General features: G+C 37.4%; 1 protein-coding gene across 14 annotated transcripts in view; it reads left to right on the top strand.

Annotated features, from left to right (window-relative positions):
* The first annotated feature begins 1,583 nt into the window (after nucleotides 1-1,583).
* The window catches only part of PECAM1 (platelet and endothelial cell adhesion molecule 1), a 33,544-nt gene continuing 15,827 nt past the window's right edge, over nucleotides 1,584-19,300 (top strand). For 2 of the 14 annotated variants that reach the window (XM_040581951.1, XM_040581950.1), the window contains exons 1-13: nucleotides 1,584-1,864; nucleotides 1,995-2,021; nucleotides 3,849-4,142; nucleotides 4,975-5,274; nucleotides 5,368-5,637; nucleotides 6,020-6,280; nucleotides 7,284-7,565; nucleotides 11,108-11,389; nucleotides 11,805-11,912; nucleotides 12,729-12,756; nucleotides 13,229-13,299; nucleotides 13,968-14,024; nucleotides 16,357-16,425. In XM_040581951.1, the coding sequence (XP_040437885.1) occupies nucleotides 1,831-1,864; nucleotides 1,995-2,021; nucleotides 3,849-4,142; nucleotides 4,975-5,274; nucleotides 5,368-5,637; nucleotides 6,020-6,280; nucleotides 7,284-7,565; nucleotides 11,108-11,389; nucleotides 11,805-11,912; nucleotides 12,729-12,756; nucleotides 13,229-13,299; nucleotides 13,968-14,024; nucleotides 16,357-16,425 (2,083 nt within the window). In that variant the 5' untranslated portion in view covers nucleotides 1,584-1,830. Of the gene's footprint in view, nucleotides 1,865-1,994; nucleotides 2,022-3,848; nucleotides 4,143-4,974; nucleotides 5,275-5,367; nucleotides 5,638-6,019; nucleotides 6,281-7,283; nucleotides 7,566-11,107; nucleotides 11,390-11,804; nucleotides 11,913-12,728; nucleotides 12,757-13,228; nucleotides 13,300-13,967; nucleotides 14,025-16,277; nucleotides 16,331-16,356; nucleotides 16,426-19,300 lie in introns of those variants that run through there. The other 12 variants (XM_040581953.1, XM_040581952.1, XM_040581955.1 and 9 more) reach the window with 7 other exon arrangements.

The following is a 19,300-nucleotide window of genomic DNA, read 5'->3' as shown; positions in this document are numbered from 1 at the left end:
AAATGTCGGTGGAAGTGAAGGAAAGCATTGACCCTGTCTACAGAGAAAAGAAACTAAGGGATTAAGACTTGAGCGCTTGATTTTTGTGAATAACTAAATCACTGCTTAGGGAGTTCTGGGACACAGCTTGAAAAACACTTTTTGAAGGGCATGATTTCAACTCACTTTATCAAGCCTATAGTCTGAGTCAGTTTTAGACTTAAGTCATTCCACTTGAGCCCTGACTTAAAAGTATACTGACAAATGAGGAAAGGAGTATCCTGAACAACTGAAAGGTACTGAACATTGAATTCCCAAAAGTTACAGAGTAAATTTTTTCTGGAAAAATTGAATTTGTGCTTAAATCTGGTGCTTCTGCATTGTCAGATTATTTAAGATTACATGCATGTTTATACAACAATGATAGTACCAAAGTAAGTAAAGTAGAAGAGGAGAGAGAGGGATAAGGCAGCATCCCTGTAATCCTCTTGCTTTCCTTGTTCTCCCCTCCCCTCCCCGTCTAAGTATCAAGAAACTGGTCATGGTAGTGAGGTTTTGGGTAATGATTACATTTGACTTTTCTTCACAACTAGTTTTCTTCAGAATAATTCCACCTAAATCAAAGCTGATGGCTCCTGATTTACTTGTGTTCAGGCTTTCTTTAGGCTTTTGTCCATAATCAGAAAAAACCTGTCTGTTTTGTTAAAGGAAGTTGAATAATGCAGATCAGTTCCTTACTGTATCTCAGACAGGCATTTACACCAGTGGAAATGAAGGGCAAAATGCTGAATTAGGATGTTTTAGAACATTTCCTCCTCCTCTGACTGCATTTGCTCCATTTCTACTTCCAGGATTTTGGATGTAGGATTAATCATCCCTGATTTCAGGTTGGTTGTCATATGGTCAGACTACTTATATCATTGCAAAAAAATAAACAACACAGAAAAGGTCAGATGATCTCTCAAGGATGCCTGAATTCAAAGACTGTCAAGCTACTAGTAGATTTAACTCCAGCTCCAGAGGAGTCTCTATTTCAGATTGTGCCAGTGCCGCTTCAGATTTCTGCTGAGATACGAAACTTCAACTGGTTCTTTTCTTGTGGGGTTTAAGTTTTATGATTTTGTATGTTTTGCCTTGTCTGAACTAAAAATAAAATCTTGTGCAGTTCTGTGTTTTTGATATATGATGGTAGTATGAGAAGCCTGCCTGTCAATATTCTCATCTAAGACAACAGTAGCTATGATTTCTGGGATGATTTGAATTCATTGTGCACCCTATAATAAAGCTGTTCTTTGTCACAGCAAGGATGAGACACCTAGAAATGAAGGTAAAGGGGAAAAATTAATGATTATGTACATCTATTCTCTGGAAGAGTCCTCCTTGTCAGGATGAAGGGAAATACTCAAGGATCTGCTGAGGTCAAATCGCAAAGGTAATTTTTGTTCATAAATGGTTAATCATGACTTAAAAATACCCGTATTGACAGGAACTGCAGGATAAATGTCATTGGAACTTCTTGTTTTTTTAATACACCTTAAGAAATTAAACAAAGCAAATGCATTTGGTGGCGCCCTCAGGAAAAGTCCAGTCACTTCCTGAACAGTAATCTGCCTGTGAGCAGCAGATAGATTGTCATTGTTTGCTGTTTCCAGTAATGGGAACGATTACTTGATCTAGCCAGTTTCTGTTGAAGACCTGGGAAAACTTATGCATTTTAATGGAAAAATTTTATCTGTTTCCATAAAACAACAGCAGAAAAAACCAAAACCTGGTTTTGGTACCTGGAGGCATCACCTCTGATGCTGAATATTGTTTTATTTTGGAATTAAGTGTTTGTTCTTCAGGAACGAGATGTATCTTGCTCTTCTGGTGATTTTCTTGCAGTGTAAGTTTGGTAAATAAATATCTGGGTGGGTACATGTGTTTTGAGGTTGTTTGGGGCTATTTACTGTTTCCCGTTACTGTTTCTCAATCTGTAAGCTTTGAAAATCACATTTCTTTTCTATTTTTTCCAGGTTCAGAACTTTACAGTCAGAAGAGAGGTAGGTAATTAAGAGTTTTTTTCACACACAAATTTAAAATAAGTAATTTAACTAAGACATCATTTGTTGGTGTGCATCTGTAACAGTTTGTCTGGTTTTGCTCAGTACAAAATCGGGCCATGTAAAAAAAAAAAAAAAAAAGTATTCCTTGGTGGTGTTTCTTGGTATAGTGTTACAATGAGACATGTGCTGCTCGTACTTCAATAAATGTTTTAGTGAAATCTTTCCTAGAATAACTTTCTTTACTGAGGCACAGAAGAGAAGAGGTGGGAAAGAAAATGTAATTACTAGTGTTTTGGTTTTGGTCTTTAAAAAGCCCTTTCATACCCACAAGCAAGGAGGATAAAATTATAGAAAATAAGTTAAGGGCACTCACTCTTGCTCTTTTTTTCTTGCAAACGAAAAGAACATGCTTGAGCAGAGCAGAGAACTTGCGTTCTGAAAGGAATGCGTTTACTTTTTACCGTATCATCTTGCTGACTTCCAGCACGTACACTCTGCAGACTTCCTTTCCTCAGTCTCTAGCGAGAAATGTTTGCTTCTAATAATGTGCTTTACTTACATGCAAAGAAACCTGCAATTTTTGCATTGGTTTTACACCCAAAACTCTCTCTAGCAAGGACAGTTTATAAATAGCTGATACATGGCACGGGACTTATTTAGATGCAGGAAAGTTTTCTTGTTCTAGTTGCAAATTTCTAATACATATCCTGGCCAAAATAGGCATACCCAAAAGCTGTCAGTTCTAAAGGAAGGGAAAGTGAACGAGGTCATAAATCTTTCTCTCTACTTGTTCATCTAGCTGTGTGAATAAAATATTAATTATACCAGGATTCTAATAATTATAAAATTTTAAGCTACAAATTATTTATCATTGCTGTGGTTACAAACACAGAAGCATTGTGTATATATATTCATGCTATTATAAACTTTATTTCTTAAAGTGTTTATGAATTTTAACACTTTTTCGAATAGGAATATTGTAGTCAGTATATTTTTTCAGGGGCTAACATATCTAAATTAATTGAAAACATTGCTTCTGCATATGATTCTTTATTTGAATTAGGGTATGGTTGTTAAGGACTCTTGAGAGTGTGGTTGCTGGACTGCCAACAGTGTAAAGTTAAGCATGTACATGTGTGCTTGCAGAATTTGTACCCAAATATCTCCTGTTACACTCTAGTTATCATAAACTAGAGATTTAAGATTATCCCAACCTTGTCAGTTACATGTTTCAAGTGGAACTTGCTGAGTGACATAACTCTAGCCTTACTTTCAGATAAAAAATACTGGTATAACTCCAGGGATTTCTGCTAATTGGGGATGAATTGGCTTGGGGTTTAATACAACTCTGAGCAGGGTTTTGCTGTCATTTTTCAGCTTATTCAAACAAGTATAAATACAAAATTTTGTTCACCTCTCAGATCTCTTGCCAAATATAGTTGAAGACAGCAAACCATAAGAAATAAGCAAAACCAAGAAGTAGCTGCAAACCTATTCCCATGTCCTCTGTATCTTCTAGGGAGTATAGTAGATTTGGTCATGAGCATGGCCAGATCAATGATTCTTTCAGTTCCCCAAGGCAAAGACTGAGCAGATGGACAGTGTGTGCTGTGACAATCAGTAGTTGCCTCTAGTATATCTGTGCAGCGGAAAGTAAAGCTGCCAGCACTGTCAACATCTGTGAGATCTGACCACAAAGTTATAACATGGGCTGCTATGGTACAATGAATTAATTTTTGTGATTAAAATGTAACAGCTTAAGATAACAGAATTATGTTGGACTAATTGAAAATAAATATAACTCTCTTTTCTTTTTCCATCAAGTTTTTACTTTCAACACAGTTGACATTAAGGTTCAGCCATCTGTCAAAGTAAAGAATGGAGCTCCTCTGTCAATTACCTGCCATGCTGATATTAGCAAAAGCACCGATTTCCAACTGAAGCATAATTTTACAGTTTTTAAAGATGGCAAACTTGTGTTCATGACTGTATCAGACAAAAGAGATGCACACTATGAAATACCTGTGGCTAGATCTTCAGATACAGGAGACTATGAATGTACCGTGGAAGCAGGCGGAAAGACAAAATCTAGTAACTCCTTACATGTTTGGGTAACAGGTGAGTATTGCTTCAAACACAGCAGTTTCTAAGATATAAAAAGAGAACAACCTTCCAGGGGAAGTAACAATACTCGGTACTAAATAGGATATCTTGCAAAGTGGTTTTTATCTGTAGATGTGACAGTACTTTACGAGAGTTTAGTACTAAATCCTCATGTTAATGCACAGAAATGAAATCATGGTCCCAAGGCTATATCAGGGATAGTCAGGAAGTCAATCTGTGCTTCCTGTGCCACCACTGAGCTTCTGTTCCCTAGACTAGAGAAAGTATTATTTGTGAAAGCTTGTGCTTGTAGACCATGAACATGATGGGGGGCAGGCATATTACTGGAAAAGCTGGAAATAACGTAGAGAGATTCCAGCGTTGTGACAGCCATTGCCAAAGCTAGTATCAACTGTGGACTACTTTTGTGGACAATGTTGTATCAGTCTTGTTCTTTCATCTCTTAGGAGAACAGGGACCACCTTCATCTATACTCTTTCTAGCCATGTGTTGACTGCAAGTGACTTTTTTTCCCCTTGGAAAGAATTCGTTCCGCATTAAATTACTACAGGGTTGTGCAGGGCCTGCCTGTACTTTTTCTTCAGAGGTGTGCATCTCTAGGTACAGAAGCTGGTATGGCATTTAGTTTCTTGGCTTGCTCATTTCTGAGTGGCAATAGGAAACACGGAGGAGAAAGCGGTCTTACCTTCAAAACACTTAAGTTTCATACTTCACACATGGCATCAAGATTGTATTACCCTCTTGAGGTATGACCATAGTCATCAGAAGTAGCGTTTATTTCAGGATTATGCAATGATCTGTTTCTCTTCTTGTTTTCTGTTCTAAGGAATGACCAAGCCAATCCTGACTGCTGAGAAGAAAGAAGTTTTAGAGGGTGAAGTCGTGAAATTACGTTGTGAGCTGCCAGAAGAAGTTCCTCCTTTATATTTCTTTTTCCGGAAGATGAAGATGAATTCAACACCTAAAGAAAAATCTGTATTTGAATCACAGAGAAATTTTTCTGTAGTGGAATTTCCTGTTGAAGAAGGAGATAATATTTTACAATTTGATTGCTTTGCTAGGAGAAATGTAAAACTCGAATTTGAAAGCTCAGAACACAGCAAAAAAACACTTGTTACAGTCAGGGGTAAGTTTTTTTTAAAAAAGCTTTTCTTTTTACATTTCTTTGCTTGCTATAATTAAAAAGTTGGGTCATGCGTTTGTATGTATTGTCTTGCAGAACCATTTATAAAGCCTACTCTGAATGTCAAGCCCTCAAGTAATATTACAGAAGGAGATAGAATACAGATTGAATGTTCAACTGTGGTAGCCCGGATGCGTGACATTGAAATCATACTCCAGAAAAACAAAACAATACTGAACAGTGTACGAGATGAGAAACTTCTGAAATACTCTGCAGTAGCTACTCTAGAGGACAGTGGTGAATACCAGTGTAAGGTGGAGCAAGGGAGAGCATCTAAAACCACCAAACTGAATATTGTTGTGTCAGGTAACACCTCTGTTCATCTTAGATTTTACTCAATGGATTAATATTTAAATTTAAATTCAGTAGAACTCAACATCCAAGTGTAACCTCCACGTCGAACTGTAAATTTTCCTGAAGTTAAAGCCTATTTAGATTTAGATTTTGGTTTCTGATTTTTGTCTGCCAATACTTTCAAACGAAAAGAATAGCTCCAAATAATGACTATGAAAAGTGTTTTCAAGCGATTGCTAAGTTTCTGTTTCCTCTGAAAATATTATTATCTTAAAATAACATGATTGGGTTTTTTCCTTGATTCACTATGTCCTTTATTCTGTATGCTTTGAGATAGGTAGTCATATTCTTTTAGGCTCAATTTGAATGAATTAATTCTCTTTTTGTCTTGCAGAGTTATTCCCCAAGCCAATATTGGCTGCTTCTGTGATTAAGCTGGATGAAAATAAAGAATTAACTTTGAGTTGCAGCATTAATGGTTTTCAGAAAGCTAACTTCTCTATATTGCGGAAAAATTCAAATGCAGACATCTGGTTGAAAAATTCTAAGAACTTAACAATGAGAGTTAACGTGAATGATACTGGATCCTATATCTGTAAAGCTGAAGTAAAAGGAATAGTCAAAGAGAGCAAACCTGTAACGATAAATGTGTACGGTGAGTTGATACAGAGGCTTAGAACCCAATGGTGGTGGGAAAAAAATCAAACCTGTAAGCTTATGAATACGCACATCTGTTTACAAAATCGGACTCTAGTTCATGAACTAGCAAGGTGTCTATTAGTTCTCGCAATATCAGTTTCTGTGAGATGTGCCTGTCATCTTTAGCTGTAGAGGATTTGGCCTATTGTGATTCAATCAAGTCAGACTCTGCCAGGGCAGGCCCTAGGAGAAGGGAGTTAGTGTGTCTGCCTTCTGTTCCCTTGATTCTGCTGGGTGCCAGATAAACTCTCATTCATTACCATTTGCAGGAGCTGGGAACGTTCTGCAAACCTTTCACTCACCAGTTTGATCTGAAACTCTGTCAGTGTCTGCCTTGAATCCCTCCCCCTGACCCTGCAGGCAGAAAGCCATGAGAGCCAGAGGTCATCTGGATAGCTCTCCTCCAGAAAAGCCAAGTTTTTTTCTATCAGTACAACCCCCTCACCAGCACACTAATTACAATCACCCTAGTTTCTGTTCTTCTCATGGAACAAGCACAGTTGGTTCTCAGGTCTGTAAAGGGGGATTAACTGGGTTGTGACTCACTATGCTGCAGAAACAGAGATCCCTGACTAGGTGCTGCAGGATCCATCTCAGGTAATACATGAAATGGTGCTTGCATATATTTTTGCTCTACAGACTTACTCCTTGGGTCAGAGCTAGTTCCGGAGTTTGGATGATCCACAGCTGTGTCACTGATCCTTTTTTTGTTTTCCTTTACATTGTTCTTGTATGTGATTTTATTCTAAGTCACATACGTTCTATTATCTATGTTTTTATTTTGTTCAGGTCACCCCCTGCTTCCATTCTGTCAATGAGGAACAGCTTCCCAATGTAGGCTGTGTGCATGCAAACTAGCTAAATATTGCATATTTATATGTATTCTATAAAATAATATTGTATCTTTTGGCTTTATGCAGTGTATTTAGCAAAATTTTTTTCTTTTATTCCCCTATTAGCTCCAGTCTCCAAGCCAACTCTTTCTGTTGTCAGTGGTTTACCGGAGGTGGTGTTAGGGAAGTCTCTACTGTTAATCTGTCGTTCAGTGATGGGAACACCACCGATAACATTCACATTCTACAAAGGAAATAAAATTAAGGAAACAGTAGTTAATGACACATATGCTACATTCTTGGATGAAAATATTGGACAAAATGACAAAGGAGGTTACAGATGTGATGCTAAAAATAATCATTCCAGTGGTATGAAAACTAGCAATATTCTAAACATCACAGTAATAGGTAAGTTTGTTTAATTCTTCTTCTTGCTGAGTGTCATTTTTATTTTTGAAACTGTAGCAGCAAATGATGGGCTAAACAAAGTGGATGTAAAATGTTTACATTTTTTGCTCACTTGAATTAAAAATAGTTGGAGATCTGTATCACAGATTATTTGTCACTGAAGTGAAAATCTTGATCGTAATCTGAATCAAGTTAACTACAGTTGAGTTTATTTTAATGTTAAAAACAGATCTGATTTGAACTGATACAGAAGCAGTTTTAGTAAAAATAATGATTAAAAATTTCAGGACCAGATCCATTTTCTTCATGTTTGATTTTCATAGGACTGGATTAAACGTGCACATAATGATATTGGAGTAGTCTGTGATTTTACTCACTAAAATAATTGAGCTAGCTAGATTACTGGTAAAAGATGTAAATTTGCACTTTTAATAATGTCTCCAAGCACTGAGCATATGTTCAATACCAGGAACTGCAGTTGCTAAGTAGCTCTGAAAGTCAGTCTATGATTGTGCTTTATTAACAACTAGGAGTTACTGTATATGAGCAAAGTCTCTGATCTCCAAATAGATGTGAAGCAGAAAGGGAAAATTCCTCTGTCCAAGAGGGAAACTGATAGTTGAAGCTTTAAAAATAAGATTAATTTGAAATTCATGGAAGAAAGCATAATGTCTGATATATGCTGGGAATCTTAGCAGTACTCCAAGAATGGGAATGCAAGTGAAAAAGCTGTGATTTGTAAGTGTGTTGCAAAATTGGCAGATATGAAGAAAAACCGAAGCAAATAATAATACTGTAATAGGCCACATAAGACTGGTCTTAGGATTGATAACTCTTAAAACTTGTGCTTGTGTTTTTTCCTGTCATTACGTGTGTAAAGCAGCGTCTTGTCTTGGTAGGAGTTTTCTTAACTAATGCACTGTTTCTGTAGGTTTGTTTGGTGCACCAGAGCAGATGGTAGTAAGGTTTCATGTGACAGTTCCTGGTTTAGATCCTAAAGGTTTAAAGGTGTGGCTCAAGAAAATTCTGTCACCAATTTAGACTACGTTCTGTCTGTGTCCAGAGAACTTACTTGTCAACAATAGGTTTTGCTTATGGGCCTTAAGGAAGTTTCTTGGATATCCTGTACCCAAGATAAGGATTGTACCTTGAATTTAATTTGAAAATCTAAGATAAATAATTCTGGAGAACAGAGTAGCTGTTTGAAGAGGTGTATGGAAGCCTTCTGAACTAGATGAAGGTCCCTTATAGTTGCAGGCTTCATGTTGACAGACACCATCTTGTTGGGGTTCATCTTTAATAGCGAATGAGGTAAGCAGAAATAGTAGTTTCTTACCCAAGTAGAAATAAATCTTTGATTGTGGCTGCTTCTCCTGGAGGACCTGAGAATATTCTTAATCTACAGAAGGTACCAACTAATCGTAGGTAGTGACCTTTTATTAAAGGAACTAATAATTTGCCTGTAACATCTTCAAAATGTTTGTCTGCTCAGTAGTGTCAGCTCTACCTCACTTGGTTCAGAGTTGGTCAGTTTTGTCAGTCTGCTGTCAATAAAATTGACTATTTTGGCAGTGGTTCAACAATATGTGGTGAAGGACAAGTAGAGCTGTGTATCCTACGCATGTTGTTGGCACCTATGTCAATTGACCAGATAGTAACTGCATATACTGCTGGAAAAAAATAAAGAGTTCTTTGGGCTGTAAGGGAATTAGTGATGGTGGATCCACTTGTAGAGCTGTTTTAACCCATATCTTTGGCTCCTTGCTACTTTTCTTGAATGTATCAGTAGTATTTTAGATTTACTTAACCTGATTACAACAAAGTAGTCCAGGATCAGAGCAGAAGTGTATTCTTGACCTATGGAAAAGAAGAAAGAATCTCTCTTTACCAAGGAGTTCTCAGTTTTGCATCCTGAGCTGAACCCTAATTGCATTGGTTTTAATAAGATAACAGGCCAGTTTCACTCTGAGTTTTGACATGGAGTTGTATGTGACTAGAACAGATATATCCAGAACTGTTGCATTTCTTCTGAATCAGTTGGATTATTGTAGAGTTGAAGGACATGCTCTCTGTTCTCTGAGCCCCCAGCCAGGTTTCTTAATACAGAATTTGCATTTGCCTAGACTGTAGAAGTAGGACTGCACCTTGAGTTCATCAGTACCACCAGGATATGCTTTGCTAACTCTAGAGACCTGCTAAATGATAAAACTCTGAAGAGGTTTATCAAGTGAGATTTAAAGTCAAGGTAATTTGAAGTAACAAGTAACAAATCAACAAATACAAAGCATGATCTTAGTCCACTAATAAGTGGGTGTTTCTTTGGTGGAGCTAGTGTATCCCAGCTGTTAGAGGAGTGGTTCAGGGTATATTGTGACACTGCTGGGTAGTTCTCAACAGAAGGTCACGTTTTGGAGCCTGGTGAGCCAGTTTCTGCAGTCCACCACTCCTGAGGTGGTGGCTTCAGATTCTCTGTATTCTGTCCTTCCTGTCTGCACCAGATTTGAAAAAAGTCTTATGTTTTATAGAACAATCCTTTTATATCATGGGATCAGTTGTAGTAACCCACGTCTTTTATCTAAACCTGTTCCCTGCTTCCTAATGTGAATACAGCTGTCATGGCCAGCCATCTTTTCGTATCAGATCTGGTTTCCTCCTTCTGCTTCTGTACCAGTGTTGCCTTAGTTTTTCATCTCCTTTTCATCTGCCTTGTGTGATCCTGCCCCAAACACATTTGTAATATTTCCAGATAAATTTTATTCAGTGATTTTTAGCAAAACAGATGCTTCCTATCACATTTTATGAAGCTACTAACATTGTACATGCCTTGAATCACAGAAGGTATGTACGTTTTTTCCCCATGTAAATATAAGTGCTGATGCTCATCTGCTCCTGTGCTGGATCTGGATATGTTAAAATACTTAATTTGTAAAACAGCAAACTTAAAAACTGTATTTTGGCTATGCATGTTCTTATAACTTGTTCAAATGCAAACTAACTTCTTTTATTGTGTTTGCTATATTCTGTAACTTTTAGAATCTGGGACTTGCTTGCTTATGTCTTTGAAGAACTTGATCCATTATCTGCTCATATTCACTATTGTATACTAAATGTTACAAGAAAGATATAGTTAGCATAAAATAGCATAACTACATAACTGTGAAAGCATAGCTACATAAATTGAACTATCATTATTTACACTATCAAACTGCTGAGGGAATTATTTCTGAAAATTAAATAATTTGTAGGTTGGGACCTGAGGGGCATCCAAAGGAGTTTAAGAGAAGAAGCTGACTGACTTCTGTGGAATGGATATAGCTTCTTTCTGTGGCTGCTTTGTTTCTTTATAGTGTCCTCTCTATTTCTGGGTGTATAAAAATACTTACTAGAGGATGCTGTCAGGTACAGATTGTTCAGAAAGATTAATACTGTGCATTCAGTCTCTGCTTAAGCATTAAAGCAAGCATTTCTACAATACAATGTTTTATCATTAACGTTATTTCAAATAATGCTAATATTTGTTTTCTTTGTGCCTTCCTCTGTAGTACCAATCAAGAATGCCAGCTTGGGCAGTGTTCCATATGGAGAAGTAGAAGATGGCAGTGAGACTGTTTTTCTCTGCTCTGTAAAAGAAGGATCTTGGCCAATCCGCTTCAGGATTTTTAGGAAAACTGATCGTGAAGTTCTTCTATTTGAAAAAAATGAAAATGCACACAGAGTCGTGTGGCGCAGGGAAGCAATGAACAGGCAGGACACAGGGACATATTACTGCATGGCTTCTAATCGAGCTAATGTGGATGTGAAAAGCCATCCAATAACCATCAGTGGTAAGCTAACTTTAATGATAAACTGCATGTTATGTCATCATGACAGGTGAAGTCATGTTATCTGGGATATTGCCAACTATAATTTCTTTACTTGTTTTTGTTCTGCCATTGTCAGAAGTTAAACAGAGAGATCCATTTATAAATGGAGATTGTCTAACTCGCGTAGAAAAGTTTGTGTGAGGCCCAAAAACCAAAGGAGCCAGATGCAAGCTAAAAGTAACCCATTGTTATACTGAATTTTTGGTCACAAAGGAGAGGCTCACTAGTGAACTTTGCATGCAAGTCTCCTTAAAAGTTCTTCCTCAGTGTGTAAGAAGTCCAGTTTGTAGTAAAATGAAAGGTCAGGAACTGCGGAAGTTGGTAATGATGACCTGTCACTGTCATACTCTCTTAAATGTATCTTTCTTATTTCCAGTTATCTTAGCGGCTTGGCAGAAAGGAGTCATTGCTGCATTTGTCCTAATACTTATCGCAGGAGCAGTAACTCTCACTTTATGGTGGCTTTTGTGTAAGAAGAAAAAGGGTAATGAATGGTTCTCTTCTATTTGACAAATGTATTACAGTTAAACTTGCATTTGTTTCAGGAGCAAAGGCTTGTGGGGGTAAGGTTTCAGGAAATGATTAAACACCATTTAAAAAACCTAAAATGCCAGGTGGTCCAAATTAAGCTGCAGGTGTGCTTAAGCTTTCCAAGTATAGTGGGAAGAATGGAAGCATCTAAGTAACGTTACTGGGAAGGCACTAGTGAAGCAAAGGTTATTGGAGACGTGCCAGAATCACGCTGGTCTGTTGCAGTCCTAGGTTTGGAATTCAGTCTCATGCAACATAGAGGCAGACAGGGCCTGAGGAGTTTTTAGATCCCTTATAGAGCTATGACAATTTGATCTGGGATCCCAGCTTGGGTGTAATTGAGGTACTTCTCTGGGCCTCATGAAACAAATTTAAGATTATTAGGTTGTGCGGTAGTTGTTTTTTGTTTTTTTTCTCCCCACATAGTAATACGATTTCACTTAGGGATTTCTCTTTTATCATTAAGGTATTCTTTCAGATCTTTCAGAAAATAAGCAAATCTGGTTTGTTCTGTGATATGCAGTACATTGCAAAATATTTGGGAAAATTTGGAGTCCAGGGTTTGGAATCTTAGGTTCTCTGTGAAAAAGGCATTTAAGGGACCTGGATGTTAAAGAGGATGTAAGACACTGGGTAATTAATTTTGTGAAAGCCAAGATAAATTATTCTGACTTGGGTAGATAATCACTGTATTTTTATTTGATTTTTGTTTTTAAATTATTTTACTTGTGCACTCTATTAATAGATGCTTTTATTTTTCTCTGTCAAGCTAAAGGACCATCCATGGAGATGTCTGGGTAAGATGGCTTGCTTTATGGTAATGGTGAAGTATTTATTTTAAAGGGCTGGAGACCTTCCACTGTATGAATATAGTTTATTATGGCACACACCTGCAGACAATAGATGGTTGTGCTTCACGTACCACCTGCTAACACCACAACAGGATAAGGAAATACTCTAAAAATAGGAAAGAAAAAAAAGCCAGCTAAGAGAAATAGAAGGATGTCAGGCCTGCATTTGAATGCATTTAGATATGGAACTAAAAATACAGAGGTCTTATAGAAAAGTAATGCAAGAGGGAATGTTTTTGACCTTAAAATTTGTTTGTGCTTCTCTTAAAGACAAAGGCAAAATTTTCATTAGCTTGAATATTTAAGAATTTGTGGTAGTCAGTCATAGACAATGACTGATCTTTGCATATCATCATGTTGTTATTTCTATTGACTAATTTTGGGTAATTAAATCAACTTTTATTGGTTTGCTTTTCAGTTCTGCATTGGCTACAAACTCGCCAAATGAAAAACTGACAAGACAGCACAATGATGGAGACTACTATTCAGGTAAGAGTTATTTCTGTAAGACTGTGAGTGAGTTGGCTTAATTAAATGTTTATTTAAAGTTTTGGACTTACATGGTTGTTGTTTGGGTAGGGGCCAGTGTTTTGGGAATACAGAGGAATACCAATAACATTCTCCCAAGTATCTTTTATCATTTTGTCTTTGTAAAGTTTTTTATGAATGTCTTATGCAAAGATTGATTTATAAGTCTGCTCATCACTTCTACCAGGCAACCTGCTAACTATATTACAGATGGAGAAATCATGATAAAAAAATATTCTTTCTGGTTTTGACACAGCTGTAAGTGTATTTTGGAGAGGAGATTTGAGTTGTGGCACATGGTCCTGTGATGTGGCCACAGTGTAGCAATGTTAACTTGCCATGACTGGCACCTTTCATTCCAGGATCTCAATGAACTTTACAAAGACAGGTGGACATGTTGTTTAGAGCACCTGATATAAACAAAGTTACTGTTTGGGTGGGGTTTAGCTGGTCATTTAAAAAGCCACATTCTTCCCACCTGTGTTATATAAATGTCTTGGGTGTGAAACTAAAAGTAGAATTTCTCATATACAAATAAACATAATGACAATAGGAATTGCAGCTGTGTAACTCATTTGATTGACTGTAACAAATATTTTGTCAGCTCAACTTTTTCTTTAATATTTTAGGATCAGGTTACATTGAAGATAGTGAAAATCACATGAAATCAACAGATGAAAGTAAAGGTAATTTCATACTTAAACAATAGATTTTTGAATTATTTTATGGCTGAAAGTTGTGACATTTTCTAATGGCAGCAGTCTAGATTTGATAGGTGCAGTCCTTTCCTTTTTGTCTTTGATGGTGGGGAAGACTCCTTACTTTGCTGAGCTGCTTAGTTCTTTTTCCTTGGGTGCAAAATGGCAACGACAGGACCAATTTACCAACTGCATTATGAAGTGTTATTAGTTGTGCTGGATTCCACACCATCTAATGAAGGATGGTATAAAAATACAACTTAGGCTTAAAATTGTAAGTTCTATAAAACAAATATTCAGAAATTTTTTTAAAAAAAACCTTTTCTACAGATTTCTGCTTCTTTTACTTCTCTGTCCTTTTTTCATTTCTACAGATCTTGACGTATTTATATATATATATTATATATATATAAAACCTGCCAAATACTTTGAGACACCGTATGGGAAATATATTTTAATTAAAACATGTCATCAAGTTACTGCATCATTATAGCACATTGTCTTCTTCAAGACTGATGTTTTTAAGATATTTAGTGAAAGAATAGCACTTAAATATGTGGGTATTGCCATCTGAAAGTATTCTTTGTCCCATATATTTTTGTTTTATGTTGATGTGAAAGTATTCTCATGGTTTAGATGCAATTTCTGATGGCTTATTTTGACTTGATTGTCTATTGGACCATGAGCTGAAAGGTAGTTGGAAAGGCATCTTAGTGTAACTAAATGTCAAAGTTTAACTGAACTTAATTCAGAACATGGAACTAGACTCCTGCATAAGCCTGCATGTAACATAGGTGGCAGAAATTTCTGGCTGATAATTCTTTGATGCAATTCTGCGTGTGCAGGTCTGCATTGTACCACAAAACTAAGAGATAGGTGCTGCACTAAGTTAATTTTGCAGGAAAACCTGGAAATAACCTTTGGAAACTCTAGCTTAGTGACTTGTTTTTGCTATTGTATCCTACCTGTTTCAGGTTAAACGGGCTCTGGTCTAATGATCTGCATATGTGCCAGAAATAAATGGGTTCAATCCTTACCTACTGTGGACTGGGCAGCTTCATTAAAACCAACTAGGCTATTACAAATCTTTCTACCAGTGGTGAAAACCAAGTCTATGATTCATATACCTCTAAAAATAACAGCATCTCATCTACATTTGTGTGGCAATAGCTTTTACTTCAGCAAGCAAAAGGAAGGAGCTTATAGTCATTGCATGGAAGTTAATCCATTGTGGCCTGAATAAGTCAAATTAGAACTAGAGAGACATACTCATGCAAAACAAACATACAGACAGCAGAAACATAGGAACATAAGGCTGTACTGATCATTCAGAATCACTGTTCTTGTAGGAAGCATGTAATTTAAACTTTGTAATTAACTAGTATGTCACCCTAAACACTGTTCTTGTTTTATTTCAGCATTTTTTCCTCTCCTTTCTCTCGCCAATGCTTCAAAACTTTGCTGTTCTAATCATTAGATCTTTCTATAATTTCTGTTTTAAAAGATCTGTAAGCAGTTTTGCAGGATTCCAGTCTGGATGACTGTTGTGGTTCCTTCCAACTTTTACAGAAATCTAGTAGAAAACCATCTCCACCCTAAGGAAAAGAGTAGAAAGCAACAGCTGTTCCTTGTGTCTGTTGTATCCAGGTAGCCAGTACCTGTCACAATTAGACGCCTCATTTACTAAGTGAGGCTTTCTGTGGGCACTGTGACAGAGAAGCATTTTGAGGAGGAAGATGAGTTGCCATCAGATAAGTGTTCTATGGAGGGCTTGAAGGGCAACATAAGGGAAAAGTGCTGAAATTGCTTATTGGCACAGCAGAAATTGGGAGTATGAGAGGTGATGAAAGGCAGTGAAAAACGTAGAGAAGGCTTTAAATGTGAGGAAAGTGGAGAATGGGAAGTGTCCTGCCACAGCAGCCGTAGAAAAGGAGGAAAAAAATAATGGCAGGGAGAGAAAAAGAAGAGAAAGGAGCTGGAGCAGGAATATGGGAGAATCTCAGATACTTCTGTGCTCCATTTGCACTGTGCTGCTTTTGAAGGTGACAAATTAAGAGTTTTAGGCACAATTTGCATGTCCCACAGTTTCAGAAATCTGGCTTGAGTTGGTCTACTGCCTTTCAGATGACCCTTAGGAATGGTTTGACATTACAATTCTTAGCAGAGTAACTTCCATCTGCCATAAGTAGGGCCTGATCCCGCACCTATCAAAGACAATGAGGACTTGTCCATTAATTTCAGTGGCAGCAGGATCAGGCCCACAGCTCAAATGAAGCATGCACTCCTACAAAGAAACATCTTCTTGATATTTTTGGGGCAGGACCTGACCTTGAGAGTGCTGAGGTGGAGTACACTGAAGTTGAAGTATCAACGCTTGATCCTCACAGAGGTAATAAACTGTCTGGCCTCTATAGTTATGTTTTGGGAGCAACTCTGGTATTCCTGATACTGGTGTGATATTGGCATCCGTCAGTGTAAAAGTAGGTTGTGTTTTTTTTCATGTGACAGTTTAAGGCCAGTAGTGCTTTTTAATGTAGATGATGCTGTAGCAACCATGCTGCTGTTCATCACAGCCCTTCTTCCCCTGGCATACTCTTACGTGTTTGCCCTTCCCATCCACATGAGGTCTGTGCAGAGCAGGGGCTCCCAGGTGGAGCTGTGGCTCTGAGCAGAGGGCAGCCTGCTGTGAATCTTCATGCTACAGAGTCCAAATTCACTGATAGCCATTTGAGGTTAGCCACAGAGTAGGATAATGGAGAGAACAGAAAGCAGTGGAATTTCCTCCTTCATAAAGGAACTGGTTGAAGGGTCAAAGCTGTGTAATTCATTTGTGATAGAGAAGAAAGAGAGGCCAGCATAGATTTAGTCCCTCGGTCTGGAGAGGCCTGGAGACCATCCTGGATTTTGTGGCACATTAAACAGAGAAATGAGAATATCGATGCCCAGATAACTTTGGCCTCCTACCTCTAGTTCTGTGGTAACAGTAACCAGACCTCGTAGCATAATGCTGAGGTACATGTCTCTGGGACCTTGACAGAGAAATATCCACTGAAATTTATTTTCAACACCAGATGCACACTTCAGTCATTCTGTGTCCTCTGGAGAACTGTGACACCATTATGCCCTTGTGTTGAAAGCTGTTAAATCTTTCAGAAATTTACAAAAAGTTTCAAGTAGCTAAGAGTGAATAAAATCTATGAGAGATGTTTATGGTATGTTCTAGCTTCTTTGCTTTAGCTGAATGAGAAGCAGACTGATATGGATACAAAGAAATGAATACATATGCTTTTTCCTGGTAGGAAGGACTGCTCACTTATTTTAGAGACCAAAGACATGATTGTTTAGTTAGAAATACAGATGTTTGGGCAAAAGTGCTTACTTTTTAAGCTTGGCAGCAACGCTCTCCCAAAAGAGCCTGTCTTCCTATTCTTTCTCTGTTTCCCCTTGCGGTATCATTCATCACAAGAGTTTTCCCTGTGGTCTAAGCATGCTGTTTATCCACCTCTGCTAAATTCTGTGCTGAGATACCATAGTTGTACTCTTTTTTCAGAATAGGGCTAACACTTCATTGTTCCAGCTGTTTCTGAGTGTGCACTACACAATGCAATGGTGTAAAATGATAAAGATATGCTAGTGCATGATTATTTAAATTAAAAGCCCTATTAAATGCAAGATCAGCATCTCTAAAAATAGCCTTTTCATCCCTTTCCTGGCTGAGTAATAAGATGGTATCCATGCTATGTAGACTGAACCCCCCATTAAACTGCAAAATAATGTTTAATGTAGTGTGTAAATGAGATCAGATTATTTTAACAGAAAGCTGTCTCATGTTACAGACCTATTTATGTACATCAATTGATTCTATAAGACTGAACTGTGCTTCAAGTATATTGAGATATGATAGCTCCCTAATCTATTTCTTTTGTTGCACCCAGGACATAAGTGAGTTCTTAGTAAATGCATGCTTTGGTTATGTAAACGGCAACCGCACTGCAAGTATTTCACATTAATCTCTTAGAGCATCTTAATGTGTTAATCTCTTAGAGCATCTTAAAAGTTCTGCTTAAATGCAAAGAGTTGTATGAAACCAAGTTGCAGTTTGGTTCCTTCTCAGGGAACAGACCTTTTGGGTTATCACCTAGTTCCAAATCCCTATTGCACCTCTTTTGATTCCACTTATTTTCTGAATGAAGGCAAAGTATATCATGCTTACCTTTTCTCTGGGTGCGCATCTCTCATCCAGCAGGCTGCACGTACAGTCTGATTCCTTCTGCCTTTTGAGGAACTCGTTTCTTTGATTTCTCAGGACTAACTTCAGATTAATTTATCTTCCCAATCATTTGTTCCTCCCGCCACTGTTGTCAATGTCAATACTAATGTTCATCTCAGGAGCAGGAGAATCTTATTTTCTGTATTGTGAAAGATTACTGCAATAAATGCTGCGGTATCTAAGCTATAACAGTAGCCTTTTATGCCACTTTTGGGAATCGGAAATAATTGAATGCCACCTCAAACCAGGTTTACATAATTGCAGAAGGATGTACATCTTGTCTTTGACAGTAAAGGGCTACTTACATTTGAAAACAGTGTTTTCACTCTTTTTTTTTCCCAGGGTGTCTGCACTAGCTGGTCATTTCTGAAATAGTTTTTGACACAGTATAATGGTGAACAGGCTAGTGTATCAAGAACTTTATTTGTACTGTGCTTCTGTATGAGGAGCAAAACCCGGTTCATTACAGTGTTACTGACAGTGAATGATAAGCTTGCTAGACGCAAAGTTTCACTGCTTTACTTTAAAACTTCCATGTGGGAATAACTTGATACCTACTTTTTGAAGTAGGGGTGGAGAGGCTAGACAAGTACAAGATGGAGCTGGGGCTACACATTCCAGAAGTCATAGTGGAATGTTAATTTAATATTTAAAGAGGTGGTAATTCTAGAGAATTATTAAATTGAATATTTACAGAGATTATATACTTGACAAAAAAACATAGTGCTTAACTTTTCTAAAGCTTAGTTGTGTAAAAAGATGGCAAAGTGGTTTAGATGTTTTATTGTTAATCTGATCAAAATCAAAGGCCAGTGCTAAAGTATGATCAGGAAATAACTCTAACGTGAGAAGGGAGAAACCACTAATCGTGGCTGAGTAAGAACATGCTCCTTCTTTTACTTTTATAGCTGGTTATTTATCTGGAGGGTGGCAACATTATAAAGTTAGTGGGAAGAAAATGTCATATCATCCAAGTAATTTCTCCTAGCACATT

Source organism: Falco naumanni, chromosome 1, assembly GCF_017639655.2.
Source record: "Falco naumanni isolate bFalNau1 chromosome 1, bFalNau1.pat, whole genome shotgun sequence".
Classification (NCBI taxonomy): domain Eukaryota; kingdom Metazoa; phylum Chordata; class Aves; order Falconiformes; family Falconidae; genus Falco; species Falco naumanni.
Note: the sequence above shows the minus strand (reverse complement) of the source record. Positions and strands in the feature narration are given on the sequence as shown.